Source organism: Anolis sagrei, chromosome 1 (assembly GCF_037176765.1).
Source record: "Anolis sagrei isolate rAnoSag1 chromosome 1, rAnoSag1.mat, whole genome shotgun sequence".
In the NCBI taxonomy this organism is placed as follows: domain Eukaryota; kingdom Metazoa; phylum Chordata; class Lepidosauria; order Squamata; family Dactyloidae; genus Anolis; species Anolis sagrei.
The window spans coordinates 171,499,435-171,514,085 of record NC_090021.1 but is presented as its reverse complement, the minus strand read 5'-3'; the positions used below and the strand labels follow the sequence as shown (position 1 = coordinate 171,514,085).

Here is a 14,651-nt window from a genome sequence, read left to right as displayed (position 1 = left end):
TTTACCAATTTTATCCAAGATGTTGCTCTTGTTGTTCAGGCTATGTCTTTTAGATGTTATATGGATATACAATGAAAGGTAGAGAGAAAGTAGTAGTTCCCCCCAAATGAAGCAGGTGTTTGAATGTGATCAATTGTTATTTATAAGCAAGGTTAGAAGAACCAACTATAACAGGTTACTGCTATACTGTTACTTCTGTTGATGGGATTAACTTTGTTTCTGATTTTTGTATCAATACACTGCTTTTGCTGTCTTTTGACTAGGGGATTCTGTACTTCCATCTCCAGAAAGTGACATTTTATATGTGGGGGGTGGGATAGGAAAAGGCAGCAAGAGGCTGGTTTCTTTCACTCATGGTAGGGCATGGTTAGGGTATGCAGGCACAACAGAGAGATCCACCTTCATGGTGCAAATCCAAGCCTGAAGCTGGCTTTGTTACTAGATGAACCCTGGAATGAGGGAAGAAGTTTTAAATCACTCCCCCCCCCCCCCCAAAAAAAAAAGACCTGGTGATATAGTATCCTCAAGATCCTCAGAAGTGCACTAAATGAACAATGACCAATACACACTTACTCTAAACACATGGAGAATATTTCTAAATACACATTGTGCTTCTAAGAGTCTTCATATTTAAAGAATTTTTTTTGTCATTGTCAGGAGAGACTTGAGAATCTGCAAGTCACTTCTGGTGTGAGAAAATTGGCCATCTGCAAGGATGTTGCCCAGGGGACGCCCGGATGATTTGATGTTTTATCATCCTTGTGGGAGGCTCCTCTCAGGTCCCCGCATGAGGAGCTGGAGCTGATAGAGGTCACTCATCCTCCTCTCCCCAGATTCGAACCTGCAACCTGTTAGTCTTCAGTCCTGCCGACACAGGGGTTTAACTCACTGCGCCACCGGGGGCTCTTATTTATTTATTTATTTATTTAAAGATATTTAAAGATGTTTCAGTGATAATGAATAGGGAGAGTAATTTACCCACCCCTTGTAAGTACCTACAAGTAAGCAAAATTAAAATCTCTCGCACCCAAACACATATCCAGAAATATGTTCCAAGGTCTGTAAAAACAACAATATCAAGTTCAATGGACTTCCTTGTTGATATAAGAAGTAAGGATTTCGATCAAAGTTTCTAGCACTAAACACTTGAAGAAGGAATTATATTTGAAAGATACATCCCATATATGTGTAACCCCTTCGCCAACACTGTGCAACAAAATGTTTTAGAAGTCTGTTCCTGGTTTGAAAGTGTTATTTCCTGTTTAATTGTGCAGGGCTTACTTTGAAAATAGTTGCCATTCTCCTGAAACTTTGTTTTTATGGCAAAGGGAAGTACTATTATTTCCTTCAGTCTAGTCTAGGCACTTTGTTTATAATTTTTCTTAATGAAAATATCCTTTCAATGTGCAGACCACAAAAACAAACTTTTTGCAGTTTAATAAACTTTTTCCATGTTGATATGATAGAACCAATTAGGAAATGAAATTCATAACCCGGGAACAAAAATCATGTTACATAGTGAATCGGCCAATATGATGTAGTGTTTGAATGTTAGACTAGAATCCTGGGAGTCCAGGGTTCACCTTAATCTTTTAAACAATTCAAATTGCTGAAATTGTGATAATCCACTCCAGTTGGAATTGAGAAAGGCATCAATAAAACAAACATTTGTTGGGGCCTGCTGAACAAAATGCTAAGAACAAAGGCCAGTCTAGAAAATATACAGTATGTGATGGTGAACTCCAAAACATAAAGGCCATTCTAACTAGAATAGAACCATAGTGTGGCCTTCACTTTCACTGGCAACCTTGTTACACAGCTGATGGAGTTGGCTCTGTGTTGTCAGGGGGCATGGGGAACCCATTGCTACATGCCCCGCATTACCTGTTTCCCAGCTGATTCCATGGGCAGGGGATGTGCGTAGAACATGTAATCCTCCTGTGTTGCCGTGATGGCAGCATGTCTCGGCTCCACCCTCCTTCACCCATGGAACTGCACTGGCATCATTTTATGGGAGCTGGTGGGCTCTGTGGGTGACCTAAGCTAAACTGGTGCATGCTGCCAAATTTAGCTCTTTATGATGAGGTGGGTGTGTTTCTGCTAATACTAGTGTGCAGAAGTTATTAATACTTTGCATGTTTTAAACTGTATATATATGTGTGTGTTTGGGTTGGCTACAGTAACACTGGAGCAGCCTATTTCAGAGATCCTCAGTCAGCGTTACCATGGAGACCAAGGCAAGCTGGCAGAAGGAGGAGTGGGAGGAGCCAAGTGGAGAGAGTTTTGAAAACAGACATGTTGAGAATCAGTTAGGGCTTGATTTTGTATCTGAGAGGAGTAAAAGAACGGAAGTGAAGAATAAAGTAGTAGAGTGAAGTGTGAAACAAAGAATCGTGGCTTTGGGGAAGCCTGAATAGCTACTGGAGGTTTCTCAGTCTAAGGAGGTTGAAAGGAGAAACATAGCCAGTTTTCTTTAGTCAAGGGAAAGGCTAAAGGATAAGCTTGTTAATTTATTTGATCAAGGAAAGCAAATAGGGAAGATATTCCTGTACTGAAACATTGTTTAGTAACAAGAGCTTCACCTCAGTAAGATACTGTGTAACCTGGAAGAGTGAAATGTTTAACTAACCAAGTATTATTCAAAGTTCTATAAAATAAGTTACAACTTGCAACCACACGCTTTGTACTCAATAAACCAGTTATCTTTCGTTGAAGACAGTCTCATTTCCATCCATTCTGCGTCTGTATTGCCATATCTCACAGTAATACCTCATATCTCACGTTGGTGGCAGTTACCATAGATTACATATAACAATTGGCCTCCACTATACCAGTTGGTGGCAGAATTCAGAGAAATAAATAATAAACCTCCCTCTACTCTCCTGTCACATGACAGTACGTGTGCTTTCTCTCCACTCTGAATCACCTTCTTGCACTAGTAATTTACTAATTGTGTCCTTCAGATCATCAACTTCCTTTTTATTTTATATTATCTTACATGGAGTTCTATATTTTTTACAGAACCAGTTTATCTACAGAGATGGGACACTGGCTGCAGAACAAGGAGTTCCTTTGCCATACCGAGCTGCCATACCAAGCATAGCACCAGAACCTCCCATCTTGCAAGGTGCTGCAGAAATCTGTGATGATACTTGCTGTAATAGCACTTTACGGAAACAGGTAGCTAGTCTTTCACAGGAAGACAGTATCACTCAGAGGTACAGTGCTGACCCAACTGGCTTCATATCAGAGCGGGGGCCAAGAAATGAGCTGGATGAAGAAGGCTACATGACTCCAATGCCAGAAAAGGCAAAAGCAGGTAAATACCCAGCATGTAACAACAATAGCTTAATTTTGATTGGGAACAACACCAGAATGTTATCTCCATCTAAGACTTTCACTAGATAGTCTTCCAGATGCTTAAAACAGTTAGCACCTAGAAGGCAGTACCATTCACATGTTTGCATTCCATTTTTCTTCTAAGGTGATCAGGCACATTATATATTTTTGTTCTGTTATATTATAGCAGTATTCAAAGGGCTGCAAGGTAAGTATAAGGAAAACTTTGCTGATGTTTTCTTCTTAGTATGATGAGTTGTTGGAAGATTTGTTACACTAAATCATTTCCTCTATCAGTCAGATGAAGCCCCAGATAGATAGATAGATAGATAGATAGTTTTATTTATATCCCGCCCCCTCTCCCAGAAGGGTCTCAGGCGGCTTACAGCAAATAACAGTTAAATCTATCTATCTGATGGTGCAGGATCTCAGCCTGCATTTTTTTCCAAGCAGAATACTGTCCAACATCTGTGGCAAACTGTGTGTGTGTGTGTGTGTGTGTGAAAAGCAATTGCCTGAATAATATTATTTATTTATTTATTTATTTATTTATTTAAAACATTTATATTCCGCCCTTCTCACCCCGAAGGGGACTCAGAGTGGAGCACAGCATATACATGGCAAACATTCAATCCCTGGGTACAATACATAAACATTAAAAAACATTTATCTAAATATTAAAATATACCATTTAAAATAACACAATATAAAACCGTCCTAGCCATCCGCATCAAATCCAATTGGCCCTGTCATCTTTCCCATTGTTGCTTCATTGCCCTGTCCTGAAAGCTTGGTCCCACAGCCAAGTTTTACCATCCTTCTAAAGGACTGGAGGGAGGGGAGATGCGTTTGGACAGGTAATTTGGGCTGGGGCCATTTAGGGCTTTATAGGCCAAAGCCAGCACTTTGAATTGTGCCCGGTAGCAAACTGGCAGCCAGTGGAGCTGGCGTAACATGGGAGTCGTATGCTCCCTCTATGCCACCCCAGTTATTAACCTGGCTGCCTCTCGTTGGACTATTTGAAGCTTCCGAGCAGTCTTCAAAGGCAACCCCACATAGAGTGCGTTGCAGTAGTCTATTCTAGATGTAACGAGAGTGTGAACCACCGTGGCCAAGTCCGACTTCCCAAGGTATGGGCGCAGCTGGTGCACAATTTTAATTGTGCAAACGCTCCCCTGGCCACCGCTGCAACCTGGGATTCCAGGCTCAGTGATGAATCCAGGAGAACTCTCAAGCTGCGAACCTGTGCCTTCAAGGGGAGTGTGACCCCATCCAGCACAGGTTGCGACCCTATACCCTATTCGGCCTTGCGACTGACCCGGAGGACCTCTGTCTTGTCTGGATTCAACTTCAATTTGCTCGCCCTCATCCAGACCGTCACAGCGGCCAGGCACCGGTTCAGGACTTGGACAGCCTCCTTAGCATCATAAGCTTGTTAGTACCAAATAAAGTAAACCTGATGAATCACTAGAACTTGTGTATAGTTAATTTATCAAATTTCCGTTGACTCAAATGGACTACTGTAGCTAGAACTAACAATTGGAGTTAGACTGATAATGTCCAGCTTACTTCTGCCTTTGAGAGAAGAGGGGACCATTTGGTGGATGAAGAAGGACTGTCAGTCTTAAATTGTTTCTGTGGTTTCAGTTACAATTCTAAAAGAAATTACCTGAATAGTATCTAAATTCTCTTCTCTGGAGTCCAAGATTGCTGTTTGCCCCATCCCCACTAGCAGAGACAGCATTGTTGGTGAATTCCACAAATCTCCATCTGGGTGACTGAGTGTGACCCCTTTACTTTCTTCTGATGTTTTGATGTGCACAGGCTGTGTTTCATGCACAAAATTTTGAAGACATATTGGGTATCATATTGTCTTCCCAATCTGTGTATAAGGTATATAATTGAATGTTGTGTTTACATTTGGCCCCCTTCTCCAAGGTATCACATCATGTACCTATATGCAAACATAAATATTCCAAAATCACCAACAATTCTGGTCCGCAAGTATTGATATCTGAAAACGATATTAGATTTGTTCTCAAATTAGTGTTATTCTCAGCTTTTTCATATTTTTCTTCTTAAATTCCACTAATGGCATTTTCACAATCTGCCAGGCAATGTGATGATTATGGTTATTTTGACTGTGATGTTTTTCACTGGGGGTGAAAAAGCAATGGAGAGAAGACATTTTAGCACATTTTACTTAGTCCTGTGAATATTTTAGATTTGGATTTCTTGGACATTTTTAAGTTTTTAAGAATGTATTATGTTGTAAAATGTGGGTTGTATTATGCTATGTTTATTTATGTTGCCATATAATTTTTTATTGATTTGTTTTTGATCTGTTATATGATGTTCCTGGTTTTTTGTATTGAATGTTTGTCACAGTGTCTTTTATTGAAAGCCGCCATGGATCCCCTCGGGGAGATAGGGTGGGGTAAAAAGAAATGTTGTTGTTGTTATTATTATTTATTTTATTTTATTTATGTTATTTAACTTGTATACCGCTACTCCCAGTTTGGCTCGGAGCGGTTTACAGAAACAGATTAAAACAATACAATTAGCTTTAAAAATAACCACAACAATAACAATAGGCAGTGAGGACAGACATAGCCCGGGTTGTTCACCCATCAAAAGCTTGCAGGAAAAGAAAAGTTTTAGAGGCTTTCCGAAAAGCAAGTAGGTCTTGGATGGTTCAAGTTTCAACCGGCAAGGCATTCCATAAATAAGGGGCCACGATCGAGAAAGCTCTCTGCCTAGTAGATGACAAATGATAAGTCCGGATGTTAGGGACTGCAAGCAAATTTTGGTCTTCAGACCGAAGTAATCTCTGGGGTTGGTAGGGGGATAAGTGGGCCCTCAGGTATGCCGGCCCCAGACCATATAAGGCCTTAAAGGTTAATACCAACACCTTGAAAGTGATCCAGTACTCAATCGGAAGCCAGTGCAGCTGTTGTAGAATTGGGATGATACGACACCTCGCTGGCACCCCGGCGGGAAGACGAGCGGCCGCATTTTGCACCAGCTTCAGTTTCCGGATCACTGACAAAGGAAGGCCAATGTAGAGGGCGTTACAGTAATTATTAGTAATTATTTGTATTAGTATTAGTATTAGTATTAGTATTATTACATCTACACAAACACTTACATGAACCATCTCCCGCTCAAGGGAGAATTGCAACAAGATCCTGCTTCATCTATTGCAACAGAGATTGCTCACAGGGGTAGGTGGGAATGCCAGTTACCTGCTTCATGATCAATAGAGAAACAGACCCCCATTCAAGCACAATAGCTGATGCCCAGTGAAAGGGGATTGGGGAAACTGGGATGGGATTCCATTCAGAGCTCCACAACTATTCATAGCTCCCCAACAGGATTATGACAACCTTCAATAAAGTTGAATAAACTGCAGTCCACCTCATTAGTGAGTTTGGATACCATATTAAACAGAGAGCTACACATGACAAGGACAACACTATATAGATATAAATTAGTAGTGTCTCCATGGTGGCTAGAAATTAGTAATTGTTTTTCATGTACAGGTTGAGCATTCCTTATCCATAAATCCAAAATTGTCCACATAGGTGGCTGAAAGGGTGACTCATTTACTTTCTAGTAGGTCAGTGTACACAGCCTTTGCTTCATGCACATAATTATTAAAATATATTCAAACTATGTGTAGTCATAGTCACCTACGGATGTGAGAGCTGGACCATAGGGAAGGCTGAGTGAAGGAAGATAGATGCTTTTGAACTGTGGTGTAGGAGAAAAGTTCTGAGAGTGCCTTGGACCGCCAGAAGTTCCACCCAGTCCATACTTCAGGAAATAAAGCCCGGCTGCTCACTAGAGGGAAGAATATTAGAGACAAAGTACTTTGGCCACATCATGAGGAGACAAGAAAGCTTAGAGAAGACAATGATGCTGGGGGAAGTGGAAAGGAAAAGGAAAAGGGGGCAACCAAGGGCAAGATGGATGGATGGCATCCTTAAAGTGACTGCCTTGACCTTGAAGGAGCTGGGGGTGGTGACAGCTGACAGGGAGCTCTGGCGTGGGCTGGTTCATGAGGTCATGAAGAGTCGGAAGCGACTGAATGAATGAACAACAACAATAACATGTGTATAATATATATATGAAACATAAATTAATGTCTTATTGGGACTCTGGGGAGGCCCTGCTCTCGGCCCCACCTCTATCACAAGTGAGGTTGGTGGGGACGAGGAGCAGAGCCTTCTTGGTGGTGGCCTCTTGCCTGTGGAATTTGCTTCCCAGGGAAATTAGGTCATCGTCATCCCTCCTCTCTTTTAGACGGAAATTGAAAACATGGATATGGGACCAGGCCTTCGGGTAATCTGGCGGCTAGACAAAGGACAATGACGACTAGATTTGATAGGATTTGACAATATGGAATGAACTACGGATTCTGAGCTTGGCGAACATTGAATATTAGACTGGTTTTATTAATTGTGATGTATAATTGGATTGTTTTTAATTGTTTTGTAACTGCTGTTGATAAATGTTTATTTTATTATCTGTTTTTTGGCATCGAATTGTGCCTTTTGTAAGCAGCCCTGAGTCCCCCCTCGGGGGTTGAGAAGGGCGGGGTAGAAGTGCGCGAAATAATAATAATAATAATAATAATAATAATAATAATAATAATAAAGTCCCATCTTCAAGATATCTCATTATGTATATGCAAATAGAGGTACGGTATTCCAAAATTAGAAAACAATATGAAATCCAAAACATTACTATTCCTAAATATATTTGATAAGGGATGCTTATTGACATGTGTAGATCTGAATGAGCTCATTGATCCAGGCCAGGCTCCTACAGTATATGGATGAAGGTTAACTTTCTTCTTTAACTTATATAAAGGTAATTGCCTTAAACCAGCTTCTACTCACTAGTGATTCATAGATCCAGCAGATTTTCTCTAACTGATATGCCTTTTCTATTTTCCAGATCATCTACATCCAGTGGAGGAGAACCCATTTGTGTCTCGGAGGAAGAATGGTGACCTGCAAGCCCTGGACAACCCAGAATATCACAACAACAGCCAAAATGGGCCACCCAAAGTGGAGGATGAATATGTGAATGAGCCATGGTACCTCAACACCTTTGCCAGCACCTTTGAGAATTCTGAATATCTGAAGAAAAATGGGCTTCCATTGCCTGAGAAGCCCAAGAAGGCTTTTGATAACCCAGGTTACTGGAATCACAGCCTGCCTCCACGAAGTACCCTACAGCACCCGGACTACCTGCAGGAATATGGCACAAAATATTTTTACAAACAGAATGGAAGGATCCAGCCCATTGTGGCAGAGAATCCCGAATACCTCTCAGAGTTCACCCTGAAGCCCGGCACTATGCTGCCTCCTCCACCCTACAGACACCGAAACACAGTGGTGTAATCTCAGAAGTCTTCAAGAAATGAGGAATCCATACCAGCACACTCTTTCTCTCACCCTCTCTTTTTCCTCCCTCCCTTCCTCTCTTAATTTCTCGTCTCCTTTTCTTAACAGTCCCCCTACCCTCCATCCTGCCCCCAGTTTGATGTCTACAAATCGAAAGCTATATTGAAGTCATTTGTTCCAGAAAGCTGGGAAGAGCGAAGCACAGATAAAAGATGGGGAAAAGTCAGCCGTTTCTCACTTTTCATGCAGCTGGAAAAGGAAGAGGTCAGACAAGCCCATGAATACTAGTACAAGCCAGTGGCAGTGTTGCCTGCTGTCAAGCTAGTTCTCCGTGTAGGGATTCAGTTTGGATGCTGTAGGGAAAGTCACACAGTGTCAATTTCTATCAGTGGGAAATGCTGTGCGCTGCCGGAGCATTCCTGGAGAAAGCAATGCCATTTTGGAATGCGGGTGGGGCTGTGAGGTGAAAAAAGGACAATTTTTATATCATAAGTAATGACATAATAACTGAAATTGAGAATCCAATTTATTTCTTTAACACTTTTTATTCTGCCACCTAAACACAATGCCTAACTGAGCTTGCTACACCCATTGGCTTCACCGTGGCCACCTAAGGAGTCATGTCAAAAGATCTGAAAACTCTTCTCTTCTGCCAGTTCCCTTTTTGCATCATTTTTGGGTAGCTTGGGGTCTGTTTCCTAATAGGAGAGATCCCATTATGCCATGCTTCTGTACACGGCAGCACCACCGGTTTTCTACAGATCAAACAAGAACAAAAATTATTTCAGGATCCAAACAACAAAATTATAGGGAAACACAAGAATCGTGCATCATGAGAGCAAAATACCTACCAAGATTTATATGCATAAGGCCTCTTGTTCATATTTTATACTTGTTGAATACAAAATATAGTAATTCTCCCCTCCATTTCAAATTTGAAGGCACTAGGCAACACTGAAGATTGTAGAGAATGAGGGAGAAAATTAACTTTTTATGTTATTTTATTTTCCTTTTGGGTAAAATCCACTCGCTGCTAAAGGAGGCAAAGTTGGGAGGGAGACTTTAAACTGGAAAGAAGACCGTGGCTGGGTAAAATGCACATGGCAGATCACTGGAAGATTAGTTTGCACTTGTTTTGCCTTGGGTTTATTTTTATTTTATCCTCACTTGGAACTGTATTCTGGAATCTGAATGAAGCAATATGGAAGTGACCAGCAAAATAAAATAATTTAAAATGTAAAATGAATTATTATAATATATTATATATTAAAAAATTAAAAAAGAGGACTGTCGAAATGCCAAAACAAAGTGAAATCAAGCCTTTGGAACTTCACCCATCGATGCAGCGATTGCTCATGGGAATATAATGGATAATGGATAATGGCTAACTAGCATTGAGGTTGCCTCATGAAGGAAAGTGGAGCAAACAAAAATGGACTTGAGGGGGGAAGGGTAGAGAAAATGGACAAGACTGACTTGAACTAACCATGAAAACACTACTGTGAGACTACTGTCTGCGAATTATTGCTCTAGCACAAAGAAGAAATGCTAAACAAGCATTTGGAAATTAGGATTGTGCAAAACTGTTATGTTCTCCATCATATCTGTAAATAATTTCTGTGCACTTACAAATTTCTCTTCACCTTTGGTTTTTGACATGCTGATTTTTTTTAAATTTATTTTTCGCTTCTTCCTTTCATAGTTAGGATGATTTTTTTTATGCTAGAATTTTAATTGTAGCTTTGACAGTGGAATAAGCCAACTGGCACAAAGTCATGGGGAAAGGCATGGGGGAAATTGCCTTCATTGTCCTACCTTAATATATTTGAAGGAGACTATTGGAGAAACCAGAGTATCATAGCATATGCACTTTAGTATTCATTAAAGTTCAGAGTAGAGAATAATAGAAAGGGAACAGTGTAGAGCGCTCTTCTTTGCATGGTAGCAAAGCAGTGACTTTTTTTTTTTGGTCGTGTCAGGAGTGATACCTGGTGTGAGAGAATTGGCCGTCTGCAAGGACATTGCCCAGGGGATGCCTGGAAGATTTTGATGTTTTTATCATCCTTGTGGGAGGCTTCTCTCATGTCCCCGCATGAGGAGCTGGAGCTGATAGAGGGAGCTCATCCGCCTCTCCCCAGATTCGGACCTGCGACCTGTTGGTCTTCAGTCCTGACGGCACAGGGGTTTAACCCACTGCGCCACCAGGGGCTCCAAAGCAGTGACTGAAACAAAGCAAGGCCTTCTTAAGAGCAGTGGTTCTCAACCTATGGGTCCCCGGGTGCTTTGGCCTCCAACTCCCAGAAATCCCAGCCAATTTACCAGCTGTTAAGATTTCAGGGAGTTGAAGGCCAAAACATCTGGAGACCCATAGGTTGAGAATCACTGTATTAGAGAACCATGGTAGGGAGTGTTTTGTGATGTCCTCTGAGCTTACTCTGAAAAGCAAAAACAGCTTATGCTTTCAGGAGATTACACATAACAATATTATATAGCACAATTCCTAAATATATCAGGCAGAGAAGAACCAGGGAGTGGAATTCAGTCCTAATATAGTTTCACACCATGCACAACCTGACCAGTGCAGATTTCTACAACACATTACTTTTAACTCTCGTGGCACTTGGTGTGCTCAGGCAACAACAGCTCCATATTCATAGTATCATAGAATCAAAGAGTTGGAAGAGACCTCATGGGCCATCCAGTCCAACCCCCTGCCAAGAAGCAGGAATATAGCATTCAAATCACCCCTGTCAGATGGCCATCCAGCCTCTGTTTAAAAGCTTCCAAAGAAGGAGCTTCCACCACACTCCAGGGCAGAGAGTTCCACTGCTGAACGGCTCTCACAGTCAGGAAGTTCTTCCTCATATTCAGATGGAATCTCCTCTCTTGTAGTTTGAAGCCATTGTTCCGTGTCCTAGTCTCCAAGGAAGCAGAAAACAAGCTTGCTCCCTCCTCCCTGTGGCTTCCTCTCACATATTTATCCATGTGAGAGGAAGCCACAGGGAGGAGGGAGCAATTGGTGATCTCCATGTAGCAGAAATGGATAACTATGAAATTTGGGTAACTGTTGAGATTCACCAAATTGGTTTCATAAGTTTAGTAAAGAAAATTGGACAGTTTTGGCTTTTCTGAAAGTGGCAGGTTGAAAAATTACTTGGTACCTTTAAGTTCAGAGACCCATGTGTCCTATGCAGGTGGCCCATCAAAATAATAAAAGTATTATTAATTCATCTAGAGTTTTAAAATTAGTGGAGTAATAAGGCTCTGGCTATTGTGCTGTTTGCCCCTCTGTGCACCAATTCTTCGTTGTTAGTTGTGATGTAGGGCCATCTGTTTTTTATAAGACTATCATGTTTTAAGTAAAATGAAGAAAAAGGTTAAGTATAATGAAGAAAAGTAAAAGGAAGAAAAAGGTTATTAAAACATGAAAAGGTTAGCGTTGTAAAAACTACAACAACAAAGGTTTATGTGCCAAAATTACCATTGTAAAAGACAACTCCCTTTTATTTATTATATTTATTTATTTACAGCTTTTATATTCCGCCCTTCTCACCCCGCAGGGGACTCAGGGCGGATTACAGTGTACACATATATGGCAAACATTCAATGCCAGTTTTGACACACAACATATACAGACATAGACAGAGGCTATTTAACTTTTTCTGGCCGCCAGGGGAGCTGTCGCTTTCATCATTCATCTGCGACGCTGATGAAGTACTTCCGCATTCCCCGCATGCTTTTTGTTGGAGTGCTTGCTGGAGTCTTTTTTTATGGCCTCATAAATTAGTTAATTTAGCCTCCCCACACTTTAAGGTGGTATCTTATTTTCCTAGTTGACAGATGCAACTGTCTTTCGGGTTGCAAAGGTCGACAACAGGCTACACAATGGTTGGAAACCCATTCCAACCCGGGCTGGCTTCGAACTCATGACCTTTGGTCAAAGTGATCTTAATGCAGCTGACACTCAGCTAGCTGCGCCGCAATTATTATTATTATTATTATTATTATTATTATTATTATTATTTAAAATATTTGTCTATGGGATCCCAGCATATCAAGTTTCTTAAAGTAAAACACAGAGGTAAAATCTTGGGGGGAGGGCAAATTAAAATATTATTGTTGAACAATTTAGGGTTGAAAATAAGTTTAAAACAATGAACTAATTGTGTGCTTGCTTACCTGATTTGTATACATGAGTTTGTTCCTGCCCATGGGGCCTGGTGCAGCTCTTTTATGCCCATGAGAGCCTAACTCATTGATTCTCTTATCAACAACATTATCTTCTACTGCCATTGAGATCTCCGTAACTTAGGATTATAATGGTGCTTCGTGTCTCCTTTCCTTGTTGTAGAGAGGGGCTGGACAGAAAATGATTCTCTTATAACACTAACTTCATATAAGCTCACCAGAACTGGAATAAAATTGATCAAGCTTTTTGTTTTGGCATTATGGCATTGGATTGCACTCTGAGCCAGTCCTCCGAGGACCACAATAATATGGAAACCTTTGTATCTTCTATCACAGTATAGGATCTTATGATTTACTCATCCTTTTAGTGATATAGGTTGAGATTTTAGTGACACACGGACGTAGTCAGAGTCCATTTATGCTGTGAGGTATACTTCATTGTGTATATCTTATGCCTTTTAACTAATTCCAAACTATGCATTTGTGAGAGTAAAAACTTTAAAAACCCTAAATAAATGAAACAATCAAAATGGACCTATATGCTGTATGAATACATGAACTTCCTTGAGCTAGAAACCATCATGTTTCTACTATGTTTCCTTAAAAAGTAGGCAGAATAATCCCAAATTTTATCCTATTTGTTCAAATTCTGCATGTAGTGTGTTAGATTTCCCAGTTGTGAAATTACATTTTAGGAATTTTTTTAGATATAAGCATTATTTAAACTGCTTTGGAAAGTATAAGTCATGGTTTCTACCAACATGTTTAACCTGAAGTGTTTGATTATAAGCTTCAAACAGAGTGGGGAGGGAGAAGTCTTTTTGCTTGCCTTCATATGGTGAGGTCCTGATACTTGAAGCAACGGATCTCCTCACACGTGTCACTGGAATAGCTGAGGATTGCCGCAAATAGTGGCAGTTGCAGCTGCTCCTGTCCAGGAGATGTGGGGACCTGTTGCCCCACACCCCACAAAGTCCTGGCTTCCCCCCTCACTCATCACATGGGGGGGGGGAAGCATCAGGCAGTCAGCTCGACTTCTAGATTTCTATGGAAAGACAGGATGCTTCCTGGCTATTTTTTGGTGATGGTAGGGTTTCTTTGGCGGTTTCATCATGGAGTAGCCATGGAAGTACTTCTCTGGGGTGTGATGGGAGCTGGCAAGCTCCATGACAAAATTAGTACAAACTCATTCTGCCGCTAAAAAATTGCCCGTGTGAGGAGATCCAAAGTTACATGGGACCTTCTTGGTCTTAAATGAAGAATGTGCCATAAGTCTTGAGGAAGACAGATATGTGCCACAAGAGGAGCCCCAGGAGTCCCATAAGACTAGTCTGATTCAATCCACCACTGCATTTTTGAAACTGACTACTGTGAATTAAAAAAAATCAGGGGTTAGCCTGCATCCTTCCCGAGTCTACCCAAGCCCATCATAAATGTTAAAATGCTACAAATGATGGTTTTAAATTATCAATAGAAAATAGGAATTAAAAAACTATGTCCAGTCTATGCATGGTTTGGAAGCTAGAAGTTCCTGGAACTAGATTACAAAGTAGTCTATCAAAATACGAGGGGTATTTTTTAAGTAAGGTCCATTTTGTTGTAGACACTAGTAGTTCGCTCGCATACAGCAACGAGTGAGTGCGCCATGTACCGGCATGCTTCGGGAACAACTGTGCTCAGTTTCTGCTCTGTTGCTAACCTGTACGGTTC

The 14,651-nt window shown here is 40.9% G+C and overlaps 1 protein-coding gene across 5 annotated transcripts in view; it reads left to right on the top strand.

Annotated features, from left to right (window-relative positions):
• ERBB4 (erb-b2 receptor tyrosine kinase 4) overlaps positions 1-13,479 on the top strand; it is a 1,155,234-nt gene extending 1,141,755 nt beyond the window's left edge. For 4 of the 5 annotated variants that reach the window (XM_067470344.1, XM_067470353.1, XM_067470355.1 and 1 more), the window contains 3 exons: positions 3,022-3,319; positions 8,302-12,129; positions 12,167-13,479. In XM_067470344.1, the coding sequence (XP_067326445.1) occupies positions 3,022-3,319; positions 8,302-8,750 (747 nt within the window). In that variant the 3' untranslated portion in view covers positions 8,751-12,129; positions 12,167-13,479. Of the gene's footprint in view, positions 1-3,021; positions 3,320-8,301 lie in introns of all 5 variants that reach the window. The other variant, XM_060781240.2, reaches the window with a different exon arrangement.
• Positions 13,480-14,651: the final 1,172 nt, after the last annotated feature.